This window comes from Mustelus asterias, chromosome 7 (genome assembly GCF_964213995.1).
Source record: "Mustelus asterias chromosome 7, sMusAst1.hap1.1, whole genome shotgun sequence".
In the NCBI taxonomy this organism is placed as follows: Eukaryota; Metazoa; Chordata; class Chondrichthyes; order Carcharhiniformes; family Triakidae; genus Mustelus; species Mustelus asterias.
In genome coordinates this window covers 79,448,556-79,473,825 of record NC_135807.1, presented here as the reverse complement: position 1 = coordinate 79,473,825, position 25,270 = coordinate 79,448,556, and the positions used below count along the sequence as shown (strand labels likewise).

General features: G+C 41.6%; 1 protein-coding gene across 4 annotated transcripts in view; it reads right to left on the bottom strand.

The window, feature by feature from the left end:
* The window catches only part of terf1 (telomeric repeat binding factor (NIMA-interacting) 1), a 28,560-nt gene extending 3,490 nt beyond the window's left edge, over nucleotides 1-25,070 (bottom strand). For 2 of the 4 annotated variants that reach the window (XM_078216308.1, XM_078216306.1), the window contains exons 1-9: nucleotides 24,736-24,961; nucleotides 17,858-17,953; nucleotides 15,401-15,534; nucleotides 12,852-12,947; nucleotides 12,504-12,653; nucleotides 9,237-9,331; nucleotides 8,061-8,123; nucleotides 6,623-6,729; nucleotides 2,698-2,783 (exon numbers count right to left, since the gene is read on the bottom strand). In XM_078216308.1, coding sequence (XP_078072434.1) covers nucleotides 2,698-2,783; nucleotides 6,623-6,729; nucleotides 8,061-8,123; nucleotides 9,237-9,331; nucleotides 12,504-12,653; nucleotides 12,852-12,947; nucleotides 15,401-15,534; nucleotides 17,858-17,953; nucleotides 24,736-24,922 — 1,014 coding nt within the window. In that variant the 5' untranslated portion in view covers nucleotides 24,923-24,961. Of the gene's footprint in view, nucleotides 1-2,697; nucleotides 2,784-6,622; nucleotides 6,730-8,060; nucleotides 8,127-9,236; nucleotides 9,332-12,503; nucleotides 12,654-12,851; nucleotides 12,948-15,400; nucleotides 15,535-17,857; nucleotides 17,954-24,735 lie in introns of all 4 variants that reach the window. The other 2 variants (XM_078216309.1, XM_078216305.1) reach the window with 2 other exon arrangements.
* Between the last annotated feature and the right edge of the window lie 200 nt (nucleotides 25,071-25,270).

The following is a 25,270-nucleotide window of genomic DNA, read 5'->3' as shown; positions in this document are numbered from 1 at the left end:
CATCTTCACACGGAGCAGACCCTTCATCGTGTTGTGTGGGTCTACCACTGTGCTCAATGAAATAATTTCAGAACAGATCTAGCAGCTCAAAACTGGACATCCATAAGGTGTTGTGGGCCATCAGCAGCAGAAGATTATATTCCACACTGTGTGTAACCTCATGATGTGTTCACTTGATGAAAACTAATGTACTGATGGTACTTAATTATTAAAGTCTTCAAATACAATCATATACAGTGTGATATGAGGGGAAAGCATTGTATTAAACAATGGGCTACAAAAACTGAAGCAATTCCAACTAAGGGTGTGAATTTTAAAATTAAGGCATTGCAGGATGGGGAATCAATGGAGTTGCTAAAAAAACTAAGGGCAAGAGACAACAAAACTAAAAGAAAAAGTGTACAGACATATAACAAAAAACCTGAATCCTGACAAATAGGAAGGATACAAAGAACAGCAAGGGTGTAAAAGGACATTAAGGGCTACAAAAAGGGAGCACGCAAAAATTCTTGCAAGAGACATCAAATATAGCCAAAAACATTTCATTCACACTAGGAAAGGGTGCGTGCAGGGCCCCTATAAAACCCAATATCTGTCATACTGTCACAGAAAACAAGGAATGATGGACATGCTTAATAATTAAGCACAGTAAGAAGTTTAACAACACCAGGTTAAAGTCCAACAGGTTTATTTGGTAGCAAAAGCCGCACAAGCTTTCGGAGCTCCAAGCCCCTTCTTCAGGTGAGTGGGAATTCTGTTCACAAAGCAGGGCATATAAAGACACAGACTCAATTTACATGAATAATGGTTGGAATGCGAATACTTACAGCTAATCAAGTCTTTAAGAAACAAAACAACGTGAGTGGAGAGAGCATCAAGACAGGCTAAAAAGATGTGTATTGTCTTCAGACAAGACAGCCAGTGAAACTCTGCAGGTCCAGGCAAGCTGTGGGGGTTACAAATAGTGTGACATGAACCCAATATCCCGGTTGAGGCCGTCCTCGTGTGTGCGGAACTTGGCTATCAGTTTCTGCTCAGCGACTCTGCGCCGTCGTGAAGGCCGCCTTGGAGAACGCTTACCCGAATATCAGAGGCCGAATGCCCGTGACCGCTGAAGTGCTCCCCAACAGGAAGAGAACAGTATTGCCTGGTGATTGTCGAGCGGTGCCGACAATCACCAGGCAAGACTGTTCTCTTCCTGTTGGGGAGCACTTCAGCGGTCACGGGCATTCGGCCTCTGATATTCGGGTAAGCGTTCTCCAAGGCGGCCTTCACGACACACGACGGCGCAGAGTCGCTGAGCAGAAACTGATAGCCAAGTTCCGCACACACGAGGACAGCCTCAACCGGGATATTGGGTTCATGTCACACTATTTGTAACCCCCACAGCTTGCCTGGACCTGCAGAGTTTCACTGGCTGTCTTGTCTGGAGACAATACACATCTTTTTAGCCTGTCTTGATGCTCTCTCCACTCACGTTGTTTGTGTCTTAAAGACTTGATTAGCTGTAAGTATTCGCATTCCAACCATTATTCATGTAAATTGAGTCTGTGTCTTTATATGCCCTGTTTGTGAACAGAATTCCCACTCACCTGAAGAAGGGGCTTGGAGCTCCGAAAGCTTGTGCGGCTTTTGCTACCAAATAAACCTGTTGGACTTTAACCTGGTGTTTTTAAAACTTCTTACTGTGTTTACCCCAGTACAACGCCGGCATCTCCACATAATAATTAAGCAGTCAGTCACATATGATGTCATGCATATCTTTGATGAGGCCCCTTTCAGTGTTGTGGCAAAGGAGGAATTGCAGGATACATGGACATGGGTTTGGACATATTAGAGATGGACTGGTATTTACATGGCCAGCAGGATCAAGGGTTGTTTTTTTGAGAGGAGTGGCTGACCGATGATGGCAGATTTGAAGGGGAGAATATCCAAGATTGAGAATGGCCGAAACAAAAAAGGATTGAAATTATTTTGTGACAAGACACTTTGTATGATCTCTAATGAGTGCAAGTGCTTCTACGCTACTTCAAGTAGTTGGAATTATTACACTCCAAGTGGGTAGAAACATTAGCTTTCCCTTTGTTTCCCTTCTATCATCTTCAAGATTGTGGACCAATGCTTTTGTATCAAATCACCAAAGTGACTTCAACATTTCAGTATTTAATGCAATTAGTGCAGACAAGATAAAGTCCAAACCAATAACGGAACATGACCATGTTGGATTACATATATATATATATATAAAAACAAAGGACTACAACAGTACTACACATTTTTTTTCTAATGTGACCCCATTTTAATTCATCACCACCTTCACAAGGCAATTAGGGATGGGAAACAGATGCTGGTCTGCACTAACTCTCTGAAAGAGCATTCTACCTAGTCCCACTCCCCTGCTGTATCCCCATAACCTTGCACATTCTTTTTTATATAGCAATCCAATTCGCTTTTGAATACTTCAATCAAACCTGCCTCCACCACCCTTTCAGGAAATAAAAGCAAGATACTGCAGACACTGGAAATCTGAAATAAAAACCTGGTAAATGAGAGAAAAATCAGTATATTGAAAAAATGATCAAAGAATCAGTTCTCTTCTACCCTGCCTTTAAAAAATGCTTGGAAGGAAGATTATGTTTCTTTTATGACTTTAACAATGTAACGTTCAGCTAAATGATTTTTCCTTTAAGTACTTACTCTTTTCTTCCTCAGCACTTCTGAATTAACTGATATATTTTGCTTTTTACTTTCCAACAGATGTCCATTACTTGTGATTTTCTTCTCTGTAAAAAAACAGAACAGACAATATTTGTACAGCTGCAAAAGCCTTTATCTTCCCCCAGATTGTCCCAGTGGACTTAAGCTTTGCCAATTCTAACATTAGTATCCAAATTTCTAAATGGAACTGTGCTTTGAAATACAATGCCTCAACACTTGTAGCTTGGCCAGCTACACATTATACCAACAATTTGCACTTGTATTTCAAACAAGACCTTGTTTAAAACACTTAATTTTCTCCCCCTACTTCAGTGTTCCAACATCCTACTTCATTGCCAAACTGACCATATGGGAAGGTTACCTGCACCCAGACCCTTGTTACTGTTATTTGATTTTTACTGTTAAACACCTCAAGAATGGAAGAGAAGTGAATGCAGATGAATGTGCTCCATTTTCTCCCTAATTTCTCTGGGAGTTGCCTAGCTTCTGCCCCCTCATGTTTTCAATGACATGAAATCACAAACTTGCAGCATGGGGAATTACTAATACAAAGCTAACTTACACCCAGTTGTATAGCTCCTAAAAATACTCTTGAAATAAATCTGAGCTTTGGTCAATGAATTCAACTTTTAAAGTTAGGCATAGGTTTGAAAACTAAATTTGCTATTTATTCTTTTAAAGACTCAAACAAAATAGAAATGGGATGAAAGGTCAACTCACTAAAATAACATCGCTCCTTATTTGAAAACGATTTCAATTACTTAATGTCCATGGATCAGCATGCATGTCATTCAGACAGGGCTCAGAATTTGACAACTTGTATTTATATTGCACCTTTAATGCAAGGTAAGCATCCCAAACAGCTTCACAGGATTGTTATAAAGCAAAATCTGGTACTGAGTCACAAAAGATGATATGAGGACAGATGATAATTTTAAGAAATAACATAGGAAAGAGAATTAGAGGGGTTTAGGAATATACTTCCAGAGTTTAGGGCCTAGGAGGCTGAAGGCACATCCACGAGCGAAGAACTGATTAAAATTGGGATGTATAAGAGGCCAAATTAGAAAAATGCATAAATCTCAGTTGTGGGGCTGATGGAGATTACAGATAGGAAGGGCAAGGACATGGAAGGATTTGAAAACAAGGATTAGAATTTTAAAATCAAAGCATTGGTTTAATTGGGGGCCAATATGGGTCAGCAAGAATGAGGTGATGGGCAAATGGGGCTTGGTGTGGAGTAGGTCAGGGTAATGGGATTTTGGATGCCCTCAAAAGTTTATGGAAGTGAGAATGTGGGAGGCCAGCCAGGAGTGGTTTGGAATGTTCACATCTGGAGCTTAAAAAACATGCATGGAGGATGATTTCTGCAGAAAATGAACGAGACAGGGGCTGACAATGTTGCGAGGAGGGGAAATAGACAGTAAATGATAGTGTGGCTATGTTGTCGCAAGCTGATTGCAGGATCAAATACAATATCAAGATTGCAAACCGCTTGATTAAGGCTCATAAAAGGGAGAGTGTTGGCGTTGTGGCAATGGAAAGAATGGTTTTGATATTTCCAATATTTAGCTTCAAGAAACTCCTGTTCATCCAGTACCGAACGCTGGACAAGCAGTCTGACAACTTATAGTGGAGGGGTTGCTGAAAATATAAGGCAACACTACTTTCAGTATTCAATTACTTGAAGCTGGAAAATGTGAAGCGTTAGGAGGAAAAGGCAAAGGTGTGGGACAAATTAGATAGCTCTTTCAAAGAGCTAGTATAGACACAATTGTCTGAATTCTGCCACCCCACCCGCCATGGGAATCAGAGCGGGCAATGGGAAGGTGTGTTGACCTCGGGTAGGATTTTCCGATCTCGGATTGAGTGAGGCTGTAAAATCCCACACAATAGGTCTATTGGTCTCTTTCTGTGCTGTACAGTTTTATACTTGCAGGCCCTTGTCAGTGCCATTTGATTGTAGCAGCTGGAACACAAATGGCAACCTTTCCAATGCAAGAGAATGTCGGGCTTGGCTCAGGGATAGAAATTTCCTCTAAGCAGAAGGCTGTGGGTTTAAGCACGTTTCAGAGAAGTAATCAAGGCTTCAGTACAGTACTAGAACATAGAACATAGAACATTACAGCGCAGAACAGGCCCTTCGGCCCACGATGTTGCACCGACCAGTTAAAAAAAAAACTGTGACCCTCCAACCTAAACCAATTTCTTTTCGTCCATGAACCTATCTACGGATCTCTTAAACGCCCCCAAACTAGGCGCATTTACAACTGATGCTGGCAGGGCATTCCAATCCCTCACCACCCTCTGGGTAAAGAACCTACCCCTGACATCGGTTCTATAACTACCCCCCCTCAATTTAAAGCCATGCCCCCTCGTGCTGGATTTCTCCATCAGAGGAAAAAGGCTATCACTATCCACCCTATCTAAACCTCTAATCATCTTATATGTTTCAATAAGATCCCCTCTTAGCCGCCGCCTTTCCAGCGAAAACAATCCCAAATCCCTCAGCCTCTCCTCATAGGATCTCCCCTCCATACCAGGCAACATCCTGGTAAACCTCCTCTGCACCCTCTCCAAAGCCTCCACATCCTTCCTGTAATGTGGGGACCAGAACTGCACACAGTACTCCAAGTGCGGCCGCACCAGAGTTGTGTACAGTTGCAACATAACGCTACGACTCCTAAATTCAATCCCCCTACCAATAAACGCCAAGACACCATATGCCTTCTTAACAACCTTATCTACTTGATTCCCAACTTTCAGGGATCTATGCACACATACACCTAGATCCCTCTGCTCCTCCACACTATTCAAAGTCCTCCCGTTAGCCCTATACTCAACACATCTGTTATTCCTACCAAAGTGAATTACCTCACACTTCTCCGCATTAAACTCCATCCGCCACCTCTCGGCCCAACTTTGCAACCTGTCTAAGTCTTCCTGCAAACTACGACACCCTTCCTCACTGTCTACCACACCACCGACTTTGGTGTCATCAGCAAATTTGCTAATCCACCCAACTATACCCTCATCCAGATCATTAATAAATATTACAAACAGCAGTGGCCCCAAAACAGATCCCTGAGGTACACCACTTGTAACCGCACTCCATAACTAGGGTAGTACTTCACCCCATGGGATGTTAAAACCGAGGCCCTCTCATGTGGATATAATGGTCCTCATGGCATTTTTCAAACAAAGCAGAGGAGTTTCCTATGTAGCCTAGCCAGCATTTATTCCTCAATTAACACCACCAGAACAGATGATCTTGTCCTTTATCTTATTTACAGTATCTCGAGGTCATGAAGGTGTGATATAAAGGCAAGCTACTTTGTTTTTCTTTATTTATTGATCTATTATGCAGGGACACATCCAAAACATTCTCAGGAATACTTCAAAATGCTGGACCATGGACCTAAACCATAATATCTCAGTGAATCCTGACTTCAATCATGCAATACAGCCAGCTGACAAAAGACCAGTGAAGAATTTCCCACAGGAATGTGAAAAAACATGAACATAACGGTAGATTTATTTCCTATTTATTGACTCTTACAAGTTGGGGAAATCTTGATAGCTGACACTTCAATTATCTTTTCCATAGAGCATATGAATGAAGAAAGATACTGATTTGCAACTCAATCAATAATCCACAATCATAATCAAAAATGTATACCCGGTAGTACATGTAGCTATATATCCACTTAAGACAAAAGGTAAAGGAAACGTTTGCTGGCCACAACTAATAGCACTAGTGCAGAAAATTACTTAAGTATCTCTAGACCTTGTCAGTTGTCCAGATTGCAAAGTTGTAACTTTCTAATACAATTAACTATTACCAGAGGCTTGTATTTAGACTAAACTATGCCAATTACCGATTCTTAAATTCTCATATACCTACTTTTTACTGTTGACCCTTTTCTGTTTCCTGCAAAATCTTTGACGGCTTGAGACTTCATTGGTTTCCAAACTTTAGGCTCAACAGAACTATAGAGTCGCTTTTTAGATCTGCAAGAAAATGTATTTCATTTCATAATTTCAGCAAAAAGGAATAGTTGTATTTGCTAACATGGAAATATTGAAAACAGTAAAGCATCTGTAACTAAAAAGTAATAATTTTCAGATTTACAAACCTTCACCTGAACATCTGCATTTAACAACTTTGTAAGAGTGATGGAGTATTTGGTGCAAATAATCATAATTTAGTATTTTTAATCATAACATCCTGGGGGTCATCACCAGCTAGAAACTGAACTGGTTTAAATACTGTAAACACTACAGATAGAAGAGCAGGTCAGAGGCCAGAAACTGGAATATCTGACAGCTAAGATCCTTGAGTTGGCCAGCAATGCTATCCAGGACAAAATGAAGACATGCACCATTCTACACAATCTGTAGCTCACCATCCACAATGATGAGGAGTTCAACAAGCTACTGGGAGGGGTCAGGGCATAGTATGGGGTCCTGCCCAACATCAGGACTGTGCTACTGCCCAAGGAAACCAGACACTCCAGCTAAGTTTATGCCTGATGGACATGAGAAAACGATCACCTCCTGACTCCTCAAAGCCTGTCCACCATCTAGATGGCACAAGTCAGGTGTGATGGATACGTGCAGCTCTAGTACCACTCAAAAAGCTTGACATCATCCAGGACAAAGCAGCCTATTTGTTTGGCACCACATCCACCAAACATTCAATCCCTCCATCACTGATGCATGGTGGCAACTGTGCGCATCATCTTCAAGATGCGCTGCAGGAACTCACCAAGGCTCCTTAGACAATACCTTTCAAACCAGAACCTCTACCACCTAATAGAAGGACAAGGGCAGTAGATGCATGGGAACACCTCCATCTGGAGGTTTCCCATCAAGCCACACACCATCCTGACTTGGAAATATACTGCCATTCCTTCACTGTTGCTGGGTCAACATCTTGGCACTCCCTCCCTAACAACACTGTGGGTGTACCTATACCACACGGACTACAGCTGTTCACCACCACCTTCTCAAGGGCAATAAATGTTGGCCTTGAATAAATAAAAATAATTGGGCTTTTAACACCGAATGCCAACTGCACATAAAATCCTACTGGTTAGAGTAATACTATACATTTATCTAGTTATATAATAATGGAAAAAATAAAATACAAACACTCCATTACAATGCTAATTCTCTTCTAAAGCTTTTTCCTAATATCAGAAAACTGAACATAGACAGTAATTTCAAAACTCTTATTTTAGTCATGTTGTTAACATTTTAAAAATAATTTTACTTCTGTAGTAATAGTTCCCAAATTCATAGAAAGGATACCTGGAGATTAGAACTGTACAAGAACAAACCTTTTCGTATTTGCCCTTGTGTTATTCGACTCGCCAACTACATCTCCGTTCGATGAATCTCCACTGCTGAAAACAAAAACAATGAATTTTCAAATGCCTTATAAACAAGGAGCAGAAATTACTATTTCAGACAAAAGCAGTGTTTTCAGCCCAAGATATGTTGACTATGGCTGCAGTACTAAATTTTTGTTCACGTGCTGATACTGTGCCTTTAAGAAATGTATTTATACCATGTTTCTTGTAAGGGGCATGTTTAAAATTCAGTTCTGTTTACACCGTGCTGGTTTGTCTGCACCAGGCAGCTCACATGCTGAGAATGCAGGCTAATGATTGATTTTAGCTCGGGATGTGTTTGCTTTTGAGTTAATGCATTTTTGTTTATTTTGGTTTTTGCCCGTAGGGTTTCAGAGCAGGCTTTAGATTATGTTGATTGACAGAGGCAGAGTCATGTGAATGGGCGGAGCTAAGTTTGCAGGGAAAACACAGTTTTTTTATTTTAAAAGAGTCAGTTTTCTGCCTGGTCCTGAAAGGAGCAAGGTGTCTCTCTCTCGGGATACTGTCAGAAGACAGGTGCCTCTCTGTCTCTCTTGCTCCGGTGGTGTTCAAAAGGCTCTAGGACTGTTAATGAGTACAAGCACGCAAGTTTGGGGGTTGCTAACTGATTTTGAAGAGAGGTTTAATTCTGTAAATAGAATATAGCTTGAATTGGAACTCATAGGGAGAGGTTAGCAGTTAAGAACTGGATCTTGCCATGTTTAAGTATTGTTCAATTAGTAAGTTGCTAATTAATTTGTTATAGTTAAACTATATTGTTAAATAAAGTTTAGGGTAGGGTAAAGAAAACTGTTTTTAATTGTGCCAAGATTGATTCTTCATGTATCTCAAGCTAAAAACGCTATTTAAAGTTAAAAGTTAAAGTTTATTTATTAGTCACAAGTAAGGCTTGCATTAACACTGCACTGAAGTTAGTGAATTTTTAAAAAACCTTTAATGGCACCACCACCACCTTTCATCAAATATCCCCATTGCATTTCTCATCCCATCCAAAAAGAGTTTTTATTTTGCAGATAGTGACACAAAAAAAATCAAAAGAGCTTTCCTACTTATTTACCATGAAGTGTTGCTTGTTCTTCACCTTTCAAAATCAAATGCTTCCTCAATTTCTAACATACTTACCAATTTCCATGTTGGTGTTCAGAATTATCCTCATCTTCAGAACTGTCCAGCTCTGGATCTCTTTTCTTCCTAGACTGCACCACTTTGGTTGCTGCCTGAAAACAAAAGATATTACAATATTGGTCAGGATAGCATGGTTAAATGTAACTGTGATATACACAGTCATTTTGCCTAGTTTTCCCAAAAAGTATTGGTCCAACCCTTCTAGTCTCTGGATTACTGTTGACCGGACATACAACAGGAGATGTGTATCAGGAACCTGCAGAAGTTCTGACATGTTGACTTCCAAGGGAATTGCCCAGGAGGTTTCAAATTCTGAGGGAATTCCTGTGCTTCTCGAGGCACTCCACAAATGTCTCAGAAGCTGAGCTTGAGTCAGAGACTTTGGGCAGTTCCAATATACTTATCTGGACATGCCCCTAACCTCACTCAACTACCTACCCAAATCCCAACTAGCCCCCCCAACTACCCCTCCTGATCTCCTCAATCGATTACTGCTTCTAACCATCTAACCCCACCCCTAACCCAACCTGACTAATCCGGCCTAACTAGCCCACCTGATCCAACCAAACTCCTGCCCCACCTCACCCACCTGCATCGCCCCTCCCCAACCCATTCACTGATTCATCCATTCACACATGAACTTTAAACTTGCCTTACAGCAGCTAGCCATAAAAAGGGGGTGTGTCTTGCCTCCCCTGGCTCGACAGTGCTGTGACGGAACTCTTGGATGAACACTGTACTCTGCAATATCTGGTAAAGCCGGGATCAGAAGACCTGCTAGACATGCAGAGCTGCATCGAGGTGGGGCAAAGTTTGAGCGAGCAGCAATCTGATGATGGTTGCTGTGCCTTGGAAGATTTGGGCCATTTTTCTTTGTTGCAACTATTGCTTGGTATTTACTTTTAATGACAACTCCAAATCCTGGTTTGCTTTCAGAAGAAAATCAGACCATGTAGCATGACTGGTTGCTTTCCTTAAAAATAGTAGTGGAAATTTGAATCAGAATCCCTATAGTGTAGGAGGCCATTCGACCCATCGAGCGTGCACTGACAACAATCCCATCCAGGCCCTATCCCTGTAACCCCACATATATACCCTACTAATCCCTCTGACACTAAGGGACAATTTAACATGGCCAATCCACCTAGCTTGCACGTCTTTGGAACTGTGGGAGAAAACCCACGCAGAAATGGGGAGAAAGTGCAAACTCCACACAGACAGTCATCCAAGGCTGGAATTGAACCCGAGTCCTTGGCGCTGTGAAGTAGCAGTGCTAGCCACTGTGCCACCGTGCTAAATAATAAATTGTTTAGTCAGTAACGAATGTTTGAATTCCATTCATAGAGACTGAAGACATCCTGTACCTAAAGTAAAAGAAACTTGGCTCTTACAGTTCAGTATACTGTCATTTTGCTTTCCACTGCCCAGAATTTGGGACTAAGCACATTTTGTATTTATTAGGACTTTTTAAAGCAAACCTACATTTGCCACATTAAGGTTGAATAATTAGGTTGAGCCAGAGGATGCAGGGCCTTGGTGGTCACTAATAAAGAAAGGTTAAGTGTCAGGGAAATTTTCAGACACCGGTCAATAAATTATTTAGATAAAATCGCCAGAATTTGTGAAAATATATTAAATTCCAACAGCAGTCCCAGCCAGCAAAGAAGGCTTAAGTTCACTTTTATCTTGGCTTGATAGATAGAGGAGGAGGAATTGGGAAGCAAGCATGTCAGGGCCAAAACTGAAGACACATTATTAGGGAAGATATGACCATTATACCCTGTACATATAACATGCCAAGTGGAATTAATGACTGATAAAATAAGACAAGATAAAGGGGTTAAAAATATATACGGACGGCTGGTACTTATTCCAAATTGCTGAAAGTGGTGGTAGTGGGGAGGGTGGAGGTACCTGTGTGTGGAGATTGTAATCTGTTGACAAAAATAAGTTCAAGTTCAACTCAAGATGGTGGTGATTCAAATTAAAACACATGGATGGATGAGGAATTACTGAAGAACAAGAGACAGCATTTATTTTTTGAGAGATTCCAAGATTTCCCTGTTCATCCATATTCTTCAGCATCTCACTACTGTGTATACACTCCCATTCTTTGTTTTGCTTTCCAAAATACATGATCTCACATTCATTTATATTAAACTGCCCTTGCCACCTCCCTACCCATTGCTGTTACCCATTACAAAAGGACAAAATTAATGTACAGTTAACAGAATAATGATATTAACCTGATATCAGGAATGATTAACCAGGTGCAAAACATAATGAAGACTTTCATATCTTCGAGACAGATACAAAGATAGTCTTCAACTGGCACATTGGAGGCAATGAAGAATTTTAAGATTTATGTCCGTTTTCAAGACAAGCTTTCCCAAGGTACAGAAAGTGATCCACATGTTCCATGATCTTGCCACTGAATCTAATCGAGGAGGAAGGCATTTTGCTGTGGAAGCCAGTTGGAAGAGGACCTTAGATTTCCTGAATGTTTAGTGAAAGGTCCATTTTTGCATATGTTTTGGGGAAGGGGTTGACAATCTACTGGTGCTTAGTCTCTGAGTAAGCGCACACAGAACCATTATCTGCATATGAAAATCCATGAGGTTAGAGTGGATTTAGTCTTGGATTAAAAGGTGGTGTAGCTTCAACAGTTTCCCATATTTTCTGTAGATTATCTCCATGTCTATGGACAATTTGCTGAGAATGAGGCGCAATATAACATGGAATGCCAAGCATGGAAGCACTAATCACTCAAAACCAGCTCTGCTAGATCAGACATGTTATTTGTATGCCTAACACTAGATTCCCAAAGCAACTACTCCCCCCAGGGGTTGGTGGCGGTGGCAGAAGATTCCCAGGAAAAATGCTTTAGGGATGTCCTCAAAGCATCCCTGAAGAAGTCCGTCTGCTCATGGGAGATCCTGGCTCGGGACTGACCAAAATAGAGAAGGCTCAGTTGGGAAGGCACTGAACATATCGAGAAACTTTGCACGGGAGGTAAAGTTGAGGTGTCGAAAGGAACACATACATCTCCAACATCCCACCTACCTGACCTTTCAAGCAGCACCTGCTCTGCACGTAGGAGAGTCTGCAGACTGCTTAACTTAACAGTAATTTCATAACCATCAAATCAAAGCTGAAGCAAGTTATCCTCTATCCCAAGAGACTGCCAAATTAACTATGTTAGCAGAATTATCTTACAGTGAAACAGCAAGAAAAAATCATCTGGATGATGCAAATGACACTTACTTGAATGAGGAAGTTTGACTCTTTCTCATTTAATATTCTGTTTGCAAGAGACTCAGCACTGTCCACTAATCGTTTGTTACTGAAGTTGTTAAGGAATTTATGGAATGGATCTTGCTTATTGATAATCAAGGACAACTTCCTTTTTAAAGGCTGGAAAACAAAATAAAGCAAGGAAAATGTTGAATAATAAAACACCAAAGATATACAACAAGAATAGAAAATAAGTAAATAATTTTGTCTCAGAAATCAATAAAATGCCACAGCTGCATTATGATTCTTAACAGAAAATCTTCTGCTTATAACAGGTGGTTTGTAGTGACATCTTTAAGAGATTTGAAACACAAATACCTGGTCTGATTCAGAGGCCATATCTTCTTGAAATTGTCGTTCCAGAACTTCAGAAGCTTTCTTGAAATCTCCCTTTTCCATACAGACTGCCACACTCTACAAAGCAAAAGTAATAGGAAAATTTTGAAAAATGATTTTAATAAAAGCATAAGACTTTCAGATGTCACACATCAGCACTCAGATGTGCCTGTGCCTCAACTTAATATATTTACTTACATCCCATAATGCCTTTAAACTGGAAAGGACCGCTTCGTGGTCATTTCTGTACCTTTGATTGTTTTCTAACTATATATTTTAAATATATTTCCTTCATTTATGAGCATTTAGAGAGGTTTAGTATGCTCAAGAATACTCAGCACAGCTTTGTCAAAGGCAGATCGTGCCTTACGAGCCTGGTGGAGTTCTTCGAAAATGTGACTAAACACATTGATGAAGGGAAAGCGGTAGATGTGGTTGAGATGGATTCTAGCAAGGCGTTTGATAAGGTTCCCCCATGCAAGGCTTCTAGAAAAAGTGAGAGGGCATGGGATCCAAGGGGCTGCTGCCCTGTGGATCCAGAACTGGCTTGCCCAAAGGAGGCAGGGAGTGTGTATAGATGGGTCTTTTTCTAAATGGAAGTCGGTCACCAGTGGTGTGCCCCAAGGATCTGTTCTGGGAGCCTTGCTGTTTGTCATTTTCATAAATGACCTGGATGAGGAAGTGGAGGGATGGGTTGGTAAGTTTGCCGACGACACAAAGGTTGGTGGGGTTGTGGATAGTGTGGAGGGATGTCAGAAGTTACAGAGGGACATAGATAGGATGCAAGACTGGGCGGAGAAGTGGCAGATAGACTTCAACCCAGATAAATGCGTAGTGGTCCATTTTGGCAGGTCAAATGGGATGAAGGAGTACCATATTAAGGGATAGACTGTTAGTACTGTAGAGGATCAGAAGGACCTTGGGGTCCGGGTCCATAGGACTCTAAAATCGGCCCCGCAGGTGGAGGAGGTGGTTAAGAAGGCGTATGGTGTGCTGGCCTTTATCAATTGAGGGATTGAGTTTAGGAGTCTGGGGATAATGATGCAGCTATATAAGACCCTCGTCAGACCCCACTTGGAGTACTGTGCTCAGTTCTGGTCGCCTCATTACAGGAAGGATGTGGAAATGATTGAAAGGGTGCAGAGGAGATTTACAAGGACGTTGCCTGGATTGAGTGGCATGCCTTATGAGGATAGGCTGAGGGAGCTCGGTCTTTTCTCCTTGGAGAGACGTAGGATGAGAGGAGACCTAATAGAGGTATATAAGATGTTGAGAGGCATAGATTGGGTGGACTCTCAGAGGCTTTTTCCCAGGGTGGAAATGGCTGCTACGAGAGGACACAGGTTTAAGGTGCTGGGGAGTAGGTACAGGGGAAATGTTCGGGGGAAGTTTTCCACACAGAGGGTGGTGGGCGAGTGGAATCGGCTGCCATCAGTGGTGGTGGAGGCAAACTCAATAGGGACTTTTAAGAGACTCCTGGATGAGTACATGGGGCTTAATAGGATGGAGGGTTATAGGTAGGCCTAGAAGGTAGGGATATGTTCAGCACAACTTGTGGGGCCGAAGGGCCTGTTTGTGCTGTAGTTTTTCTATGTTTGTATCACCTCTGCTGCTGAAATGCTAACCAGCAAGAGGGGCATCCCTCTTGTCCTTTTCTCCTCATTACAATAGAAACGATTGTAAATAACTATTGCATATAACCCACACAGGATTCTTTAGTACAATGTTCAGTATTAAAACTCTCACCTCCAAAACACAACCCTTAAAAAAGTTATCACTTCCTTAAACGCATGTATCCCCTCAGAAGGGCTGAGATCTTCAAACACATGCTAACAAACTGGGTTTTTTGAAAGGGGCCCACAATATACCCATGGAAAATTGTATAATGTGTTGAACTGTTCACTAACTAAAATTCCTCCAAGAATTCTTTTCAAATGGAACACCCATAACATGATTATTGAAAATGTTTTTTAGCTTTGCACCTATTCTCATGTGGGTATAAAGGGCAACAAACTCCTCTTCCATTTCCCCCACGCACTTCTCTATTGAGGATAGCAAATCACTTTTTAAATTACTCGGATTTCCTCAGCTACAGGTAGGTGGTGACATTTTACAAACTCCTTCCAATGTCACCATGAGCCAACTTTCAGAAAGCATATAAGAGCAGTGTGAGAACCAATTCCAACGGATCATTCCTACTCATTCTTTCCTGTTCAATGTAGGAATTTGGAAGTATGAAGGGAAATTGAATTTAGATATAGTGAACATACATGCATGCACAAAAATGGTATCAATTGTAGATTCCATCACTCAAGTGTCTACTTCAGTTTACAACTTAATTAATTTAGCACCAAGTAAGCATTAAATTAACTGTTTTATTTGTATATATATCCTTGCTGAATGCATTTCCCTTTAGAAGTGCTAACAGAAGTATTGTTAAATTAGATTAGCACAGTACATGTTTAAAGGAGAAAATCAATAAGGTTTTCACAACCTTTCATAATAGTTATCACTCGGAGCACAAAACCAACCTGAATCTGAAGCAACTGTTTTAGGTCTGAATATAGCGTATCTTTCTTTATCTCCTTGCTATCTGCCATTTCAATCAAAACCGATAATGCAGATTCCAATGGAGTTATACTTTCATCTTCATCAAACTGGACATCTGAAGTACAAAAAACAACTATTGCTTTAAGAAAAGCTGATATGTGAACTCGATTACCATTAATCAAAGAGTTGAGAGTCTTTGGAACTTGCTAAAAAGGTGGTGGTGGAAGAGTCTTTGAATATTTAAGGCAAATGTGGATTGATTCTTGGTAAGCAAAGAGGTGATAGGTTAGCAGGGGTAGACAGAATGCAGATGAGGTTATTAGATTAGCCATGACCTTATTACATAGCGGGGCAGACTTGAGGGGCCAAATGGCCTACTCCTTGCTCATATGTTCATATCAATGTGTTTTTTAAAATTATTAGCTCAGATTTTGCTGCCAAAGTAACTGAGTTTAATTTGAACAGCATTGTGTAAATTGTATGGTGCCTTGTGGGGAGGAGATATCCTATGAATTTCAAATCATCACAAGTTGCTGTACTACCTGTTGTCTTTAACCTTGTAAAAATGGCAGATCACCCTCATCCTCACCGAGTTTCACGAAATTGCTGCATTTTCAAAAATTGATTCATTCATGAGCTGCGGGCATCACTGGCAAGGACAGCATCTCTATTGCCCATCCTGAATTGTCCGTGAGAAGGTGGTGAGAGTTTGTTTTTTAAGAAAATAAAATACAGACATGTTACAGTTGTAGCACGTGCGGGTTGGTGGACATCAGTGTGTTCCACAGCAACTACATTGTCAGTAAGCATATGCAGTTTGAAGAACTTTGACTCAGTTGATAAGCTGGAGAACAAGCTTTGGACACTGCGATGCATCAGGGAAGGAGAAAGCTAACTGGTCACTATTCCAGGAGGCTGATTTCCTTTCTTAAAAGGGTATTAGTGAAAGAGATGGGTGTTTGGAACATTCGACAATGGTTTAATAATCACTGTTACCGAAACTAACTTCTTAGTTCCAGATATATTAACTGAATTTAAATTCCACCAGCTGCCATAGAGGGATTTGAATCAACATCCCCAGAGCATCAGCCTGAGCCTCTACATTGCTAGTCTGGCAACATCATCATTATGTCACTGCCTGTCGAGAACATGGTAAGAAGTCTCACAACACCAGGTTAAAGTCCAACAGGTTTATTTGGTAGCAAATACCATAAGCTTTCGGAGCACTGCTCCTTCGTCAGATGGAGTGGAAATGTGCTCTCAAACAGTGCAAACAGACAAAATCAAGTTGCAGAATACTGATTAGAATGCAAATCCTACAGCCAGCCAGGTCTTAAAGGTACAGACAATGTGGGTGGAGGGAACATTAAACACAGGTTAAAGAAATGTGTATTGTCTCCAGACAGAACAGCTAGTGAGATTCTACAAGCCCAGGAGGCAAACTGTGGGGGTTACTGATAATGTGACATAAATCCAACATCCCGGTTTAGGCCGTCCTCATGTGTGCGAACATCTCGCCAAGGCCATCCCCACACCCCCACTTCTTGCCTTCAAACAACCACGCAACCTCAAACAGACCATTGTCTGCAGCAAACTATCATTATTATAATTGTAATTCAATAAAACCGAAGTGATATTCCAAAGGGATTCTCACGGCTCCTTGCAACACCATCAAAGACAAAGCAGCCAGCTTGATTGGCACCCCAGCCATGAACATTTACTTCCTCTCCCTCTACAGTGGAAGCCATGTGTACCATCTACAAGATGCACTGCAGGAATTCACCATGCCTCCTAAGAAAGCATCTTCCAAACTGATAACCACAATCATCTAGAAGGACAAGGGCAGCAGACATATGGGAACACCACCACTGCAAGTTCCCCTCCAAGCCACTCACAATCTGACGAGGAAATATACCATGTTGCTTCACTGCCGCTAGGTCAAAATTCTGAAACACATCCTTTAACAGAACTGTGTGTAACCTACACAGTAAGAAGTCTCACGACACCAGGTTAAAGTCCAACAGGTTTATTTGGTTGCCAGAAAACCAAATAAACCTGTTGGACTTTAACCTGGTGTTGTGAGACTTTTTAAACGGTGTTTACCCCAGTCCAACGCTGGCATCTCCACATCATGTAACCTACACCACATGGATTGCAATGGTTCACCAGCACATTCTCTAGGAAAATTAGGGATGGACAGTATATGCTGCTCTAGCCAGCGACACGCACATAGCATTAATTTTTTTTTTTAATTGTAGGAGGGAGATAATCACATTGTGTATTAATTCCTTTCAAGTATGTAGCTACTGAAAATATATCACTTTAAATTGTAATTTATATAACTTAATAAAACCACATATACCACAAAGTGACTTGGACCTCAACGAATTTAAATCTTACGCAGGGGAAAATAAAACCATTTACTAAAAATATATTACCAAGATTTTTCCCTTCAACAATTCGGGACAGGATTTGGCAGATATGCACCTTCTTTGTCTGTTTGGTCTCTATAATGGACGGATGCTGAACAAAACCTAAAAGAAAAAATATATAATTGTCATAATTACTGTATGCTAAGTTTGTGTAATTTACCTAATATTAATTTAAATTTTTTTGCAAAAGGCAATCCTGTAATCTTTCACTCATCAACAAGACACTCACGAATCACACTTCACTGTGGATGAATCTATGACAGCCTAGTTCCTGCAAAATCCAATGTGGGGCTGGCAATGACTGTTCTCTCATTTTCTTGCCTGCTTGGTCCATTACCTGTCCTGTCTAAATTGATGCTGCAATGGCTGAGCACTTGGCATGCCGCCCTTTCTAAAATACATTTTTAAAACAATCAAACTGAAGGTGGGTCGGTTCCCCAATGCACATTTTTCCAGGACTACACTGTAGGAAAAAGATCAGGAGATAAAATTAAAGTTGTTACTGTCGATAAATGGGGGAACCTGGTTAAGAAATTAATAGTTTTCTCAAGTGAATGCACTTTAAAGATGCTTAGGAAGTAATTACAGTCAAAGGTTAACCTATGTTTAGTTTAGAAGGTCAGAGGTAGAAATGTAAAACTTAAACAACAAATGATGAGTCATTGAGCTTACAATGGATCCAGAAGATCTACGCTCCGTCCATTTGAATCCTCCTCCTTGATCTGTTTGAAAATATCGGAGGAAATTAATTGATGTTTTCAGGACAGAGAAAGGCACTGTGTCTCCGCTTCACTCTAGCGCCTCCCACTTGGGGAAAGGGACCATTGCTGACGTGCACTCACACCCAGGCTGACTTTGTGCCTGGAGACATAGAAACAAAGACGTTGAAAATAGGAGCATGGGGAGGCTATTTGGCCACTTGAGCCTGCTCTGCCATTCAATATAATCATGGCTGATCATCCAACTCAATAGCCTAATCCCACCTTCTCCCCATTGATTCCCTTCGCCCCAAGTGCTATATCTAACTGCTTCTTGAAAACAAAGTTTTGGCCTCAACTATATATGTGGTGGTGAATTTCACAGGCTGACCACTCTCTGGGTGAAGAGTTTTCTCCTCATCTCTGTCCGAAGTGGTCTACCTTGTATCCTCAGACTGTGACTCCTGGTTCTGGACACCCATTGGGAACATCCTTCTTGCATCCGCTGTCAGAATTTTATAAGTTTCTATGAGATTTCCTCCCCATTCTTCTGAAGTCCAGCGAATACAATCCTAACCATCTTAATCTCTCCTCCTCCATCAGTCCTGCCATCCCCGGAATCAGTCTGGTAAACCTTCTCTGCACTCTCTCCAAAGCGAGAATATCCTTCCTCAGATAACAAGAGCAAAACTGTACACAATGCTCCAGGTGTGGCCTCACCAAGAGCCCTGTATAATTGCAGCAAGACATCCCTGCTCCTGTAGTCGAATCCTCTCACTATGTAGGCCAACATACCATTTACCTTTTTTTACTGCCTGCTGCACCTGCATGCTATCTTTAGGGACTGGTGTACAAGGACACCCAGATCTTGCTGCACATTTCCCTATTCTAATATATGGCAAGTCAGATAATATTCTGCCTTTCTGTTTTTGCTACCAAAGTGGATAACCTCACATTTATCCAAATTACTCTACATATGTCATTCATTTGTCCATTCATTCAATTTGCCCAAAATCACACGGAAGGATCTCTGCATCCTCCTCACAGCTCACACTCCCATCCAGCTTTGTGTCATCTGCAAATTTGGAGATACAGTGCGGCCCCGTTATAACGCGATGGTTGGGGTCCATAAAATGTTATCGTGAAAAAAGTGGGGTCGCGCTAAATTTGCCAATCATGAGTGGGGAAAAAAAGGGTCCAATGATTCATCGCGTTATATCCGAATTCGCGCTAAATCGGGGCGTGTTAAATCGGGGTTCCACTGTATTACATTTGGTTCATTCATCTAAATAATTAATATATATTGTGAATAGTTGGGATCCCAGCACTGATTCCTGCGGTACCCCACTAGTCACTGCCTGCCATTTGGAAAAAGACCCATTTATTCCTTTTTGTTTTCTGTCTGCCAACCAGTTTTCTATCCATCTCAATAAACTATCCCAATCCCATGAGTTTTAATTTTACACGCTAATCTGTGGGACTTTGTCAAAAGCCTTCTGAAAGTCCAAATAAACCACATCCACTGGCTCCCCCTCATCAACTCTACAAGTTATATCCTCAAAGAATTCCAGTAGACCTGTCAAGCATGATTTCCCTTTCATAAATTCACACTGACTCTGTCCAATTATGCCCCGTTTTGCTATAAAATCTTTGATAATGGATTCTAGAATTTTCCCCTCTACCAACATCAGGCTTACTGGTCTATAATTCCGTTTTCTCTCTACCTCCCTTTTTAAATAGTGGGGTTACATTAGCTATCCACCCAACATTTCTGGTATCTTATTTGTGTCCTCCTTTGTGATAACCAGAACCAAAGTAAGTATTCAGTTGATCAGCCATTTCTTTTTTCCCCCATTATTCCTGCTCTGTTTCCTGTTTGCCAACCGTTTTCTATCCATCTCGTTACACTGTCCCCAACTGCATGTGCTTTAATTTTACACGCTAATCTCTTATGTGGAGTTTTGTTGAAAGTCTTCTGAAAGTCCAAATAAACCACATCCACTGCCTTACCCCCATCAACTCTACTAGTTACATCCCCGAAGAATTTCAGTAAATTTGTCAAGCATGATTTCCCTTTCATAAGTCCATGCTAACTCTGTCCAATCCTGCCACTGTTTTGCTAGAAAATCTTTGATAATAGATTTGAGAATTTTCCCCACTACCAACATCAGACTTACTGGTCTATTATTCCCTGTTTTCTCTCTACCTCCCTTTTTAAATAGTGGAGTCACATTAGCTACCCTCCAATCTGTAGGTACTATTCCAGGGTCTATAGGATCTTGGAAGATGACCACCAACGCAACCACCATTTCTCAGTTCACTTCCTCAAGTACTCTGGGATGTAAATTATTAGGCCCTGGGGATTTATCAGCCTTAAATCCCATCAGTTTCCGCAGCACCAGTTCTGTACTAATACTGATCTTCTTCAGTTCCTCCCTCTCACTAAACTGTGTTCCCCAACATTTCTAGTATCTTATTTGTGTCTTTTCAAAGACAGAACCAAAGTATGTATTCAGTTGGTCAGCCATTTCTTTGTTTCCCATTATAAATTCCCGTTTCTGTCTTCATCAATTTTTTTCTCCTCACACATGCATAAAAACTGACTGTAAAAGTTTCTATGTTCCCTGCATGTTCACACTTGAATTCTATTATCCCCCCTTCTTAATCAGTCCCTTAGTCCTCTGCTTAATTCAAAACTGTTCCCAATCCTCAGGTCTGTTGTTTCTCTTGGTCAATTTGTATGCCTCTGCCTTGGATCTAATACCATCTCTAATTTCCTTTGTAAGCCATGGTTTGGCCATCTTGCCAGTTTTACTTATGCGCCAGACAGAAATGAACTACAAACTATGCAGTTAACCCAAGTGTTCCTAGATTATTTGCCATTGCCTATACACCATCATCCCTTCAAGTAATGTTTCCCAATCTTTCGTAGCCAACTTGCGCCTCATACCATCGTGGTTGCCTTTATTAAGATTCAGGATCAACTACGTCATTCTCCATCTTGATGAAAAATTCCATAATGTTATAGAACATAGTATCTATGTTTAATAATAATGATTTAATAACAATTTCTATCATAATGGGTTATGGCTGTTCATCCCCAAGGGGTCTCGCACAACTAGCTTGCCAATTATTCCTTCCTCATTACACAATAGCAAGTCTAGAATGGCGTGCTCTCTAGTTGGTTCCTCTAGTTGGGCGGCACGGTAGCACAATGGTTAGCACTGCTGCCTCACAAAGCCAGGGACCCGGGTTCGATTCCTGGCTTGGGTCACTGTCCATGTGGAGTTTGCACATTCTCCCCGTGTCTGCATGGGTTTTCTTCAAATGCTCCAAGTTTCCTCCCACAGTCCAATGATGTGCAAGTTAGGTAGATTGACCATGCTTCTCCTCTACGTTTCAGCACTGGGCAAAGGCCTGAGGAAAGAGTTGGCCCAAGCAGACTGGACACAAATAATTGAGGGCAGGACAGTTGAAAAATAATGGCGGGTGTTTAGGGAGATACTGAATACCTCTCAATTAAAGTATATGCCTGAGGGGAAGAGGAATTGTAAATGGAAGAAAACGTTCCATGGCTAAACAAGGAATTCAAAGGGGACATAAAGGCAAAAACTAGGGTACACCAAACTGCAAAAGCTAGTGGTAAACTGGAGGACTGGGAGAACTTAAAGGCTCAGCAAAAGGTTACTAAAAATAAAATCAAAAGAGCTAGGATGAACTACGGAAGGAAACTGGCAGAAAACATAAACACTGATACCAAAAGCATTCAATGGAGAATAGTTAATGTTGGCCGTTTAGAGGAAGATACTGGTGCGGTATTAATGGGGAACACAGAGATGATGGAGGTGCCAAAGTAATATTTTGCCTTTGTCTTCACGGTAGAGAATAATGATGATTTTCCAAAAACTGCAGTTAATGCAGAGGAACTTGCTGCAATAACTATCACAAGGGAGAGGGCATTGAACAAAATAATGCGATTAAAGGCAAATAAGTCTCTGGGACTTGATGGCCTGCACCCTAGGATATCAAGGGAGGTGGTAGTGGAGATAGTGGATGCATTGATTGTGATATTTCAAAGTTCCTTGGATTCTAATAAGATCCCGATGCATTGGAAACAAGTTAATGTGACACCCCTTTCAAAAGATTTTTAAAACGTTTTTATTTATTAGTGTCACAAATAGGTTTACATTAACACTTCTATGAAGTTACTGTGAAAACCCCCTAGTTACCACACTCCAGCGCCTGTTCAGGTACATGCAGGTAGAGCACGTAATAAAAAAAAAGCAAATGGAATGTTAGCATTTATTGCAAATGGTCTGGTGTATAAAAGTAGAGAAATGTTGTTGCAATTGTACAGGGCGTTGGTGAGGCCACATCTGGAGTTGTGTCCAGTTTCGGTCTCCTTATTTGAGGAAGGAGGTGGCATTAGAGGCCGTTCAGAAGAGGTTCACCAGATTGATTTCGGGGATGGAAGGGTTGATGTATGAGGAGAGTTTAAGCAGTTTGGGCTTATACTCACTGGAGTTTAGAAGGATGAGAGAGGATCTAATCGAGGTATATACAATATAAAAGGGATTGATAGAGTAAACAGAGACCAAATGTTTCCCCTTGTGGGATAATCTAGAACAAAAGGTCACAGGTATAGGTTGAGAGGTAGTAGATTTAAAACTGAGATGAGGAGGAACTACTTCTCACAGAGGGTGGTGAATTTGTGGAACTTGCTGCCCCATAGCGCGGTGGAGTCAGAATCATTAAATGGATCAAGAAGGAGACATATATTTTTGATTTAAAAAGCAAGTTAAAGTGTTACAGGAACAGGTGGGGAGGTGGATTTGAGACCAGGAAGAGATCAGTTATGATCTGATTGAATGGTGGAGCAGGTTCGAAGGGCTGAACTGCCTGCTTTGGTTCCAAATTCCTTTGTGAGTACCCATGTTGTTGCTGGAATTAAGAGGGTGATTTACCAGGGATGCTACAGAAAGTAAGGTACCCTGAGATGGCCATATGGGGCCTTGAGCTGAAATGCCAGATTGGCCTGCACTTAGAGCAAGGCACCACCTTAGTAAAGGGCTTGAAGTTTGCAACAGGAACAGCTATCCCTGGGATTAAGAGATGGATGGGTAATTAAAATTGATCTGGCATTGCACCCACCGATGGACAGGCCCATCCCAGAGACAAAGTTCCCATTGGTTCTGAAATGGTGCATCAGGGAAACTCAAGCTTTCTCATCCAAGATCACGGGTTTGGATAGCAGAGTGAAGGCAATGACAAATTTCAAATCTATGCTATAACGCAGCTTGTGAAAAAGGTCCAGGTTTAACTCCAAGTCGGTTTCAACTTGATACTAATCACCTCCATAGGCTCAGGAAGAAAACAAAAACAGCTAGAGTTCCCACTTGTTGTTGGATTAACATCGAGTCGAATATGACTTCAGAATTGATGAATGGTATGAATGTTCTATACTTTTGAAAGGCAGGGTGAAGGAAGAACAAATAAAAAGGTCTAGTGTGTAGGGTAGAGGATCGGAGACATTAGGCAACCAAGTTGTCATGGAACAAAAGGCAGAGGGAGTGGTAATAGTAATAAAGAAACCATACTTTGGCCTATAGCAAGTGTTAATAGCAGAATAATGAACCATTATGCTATTAACGCTCACTTTGGACGAATGTATTGTCTGTTTATTACAGCCATTACCACCCTCTTTGCATTTTATTCCATTACATATTTGTTATTTAATCTACAGTGCACCCAAAACTTTCCCTTCCATTCTTTCTCCATCTCCCTCTTTTCAATACCTCAAAATCCATCACATTTCTACCTCTATTCAGCTCTGAAGTCATATTTGACTTGAAACTTTAACCATGTTTCCCTCTATTGTAAATGATAGGCGGGATGGGCAGTGATGCTCCAGCAGTTAAATTATCTGTCCATTCAACACAACCCTCATGTTGTCAGGTGAAGACTACCACGCGACAAGCCAGCGCTTCTGGGGAAGATAGAGGAGAAAATGGGCTGAAAGGGGGAAAATAAAGAAGTTTGGAGCACTGTATTCCTGACTCTGGATTTGGCACGGGCCTTGCAGGAAGAGTCTCAATCGGTGAACGCCTAGAACGGGTGAAAGACGGTGGTTAACCCGCGAAGTAATGAAGCTTTCATAACAACACTGTCTGGGTAACAGAAACTGACCGTTCATGGCGTCCCTCAACGTCCTGAATTCCTCGTACATCCTGGCCCCGAAATACCGACACAAACAATAATACATGAAATCCATCATCCAGCCGTTCGCCACCTCAACCATCTGAGAAAAATCATCACCGAGAGACAGGCCTCTGAGTTCCTCCATTCGCACCGCACTCCAACCACCTGCCTCCATCTCCCGCTTCACTATAAACACCGTCCCAAAGCCTCCCGGTGTCACATCAAACACCGTCCCCACAGCCTCCCGGTGTCACATCAAACCTCGTCCCCACAGCCTCCCGGTGTCACATCAAACCCCGTCCCCCACAACCTCCCGGTGTCACATCAAACCCCGTCCCCACAACCTCCCGGTGTCACATCAAACCCCGTCCCCACAGCCTCCCGGTGTCACATCAAACCCCGTCCCCACAACCTCCCGGTGTCACATCAAACCCCGTCCCCACAACCTCCCGGTGTCACATCAAACCCCGTCCCCGCAACCTCCCGGTGTCACATCAAACCCCGTCCCCCACAACCTCCCGGT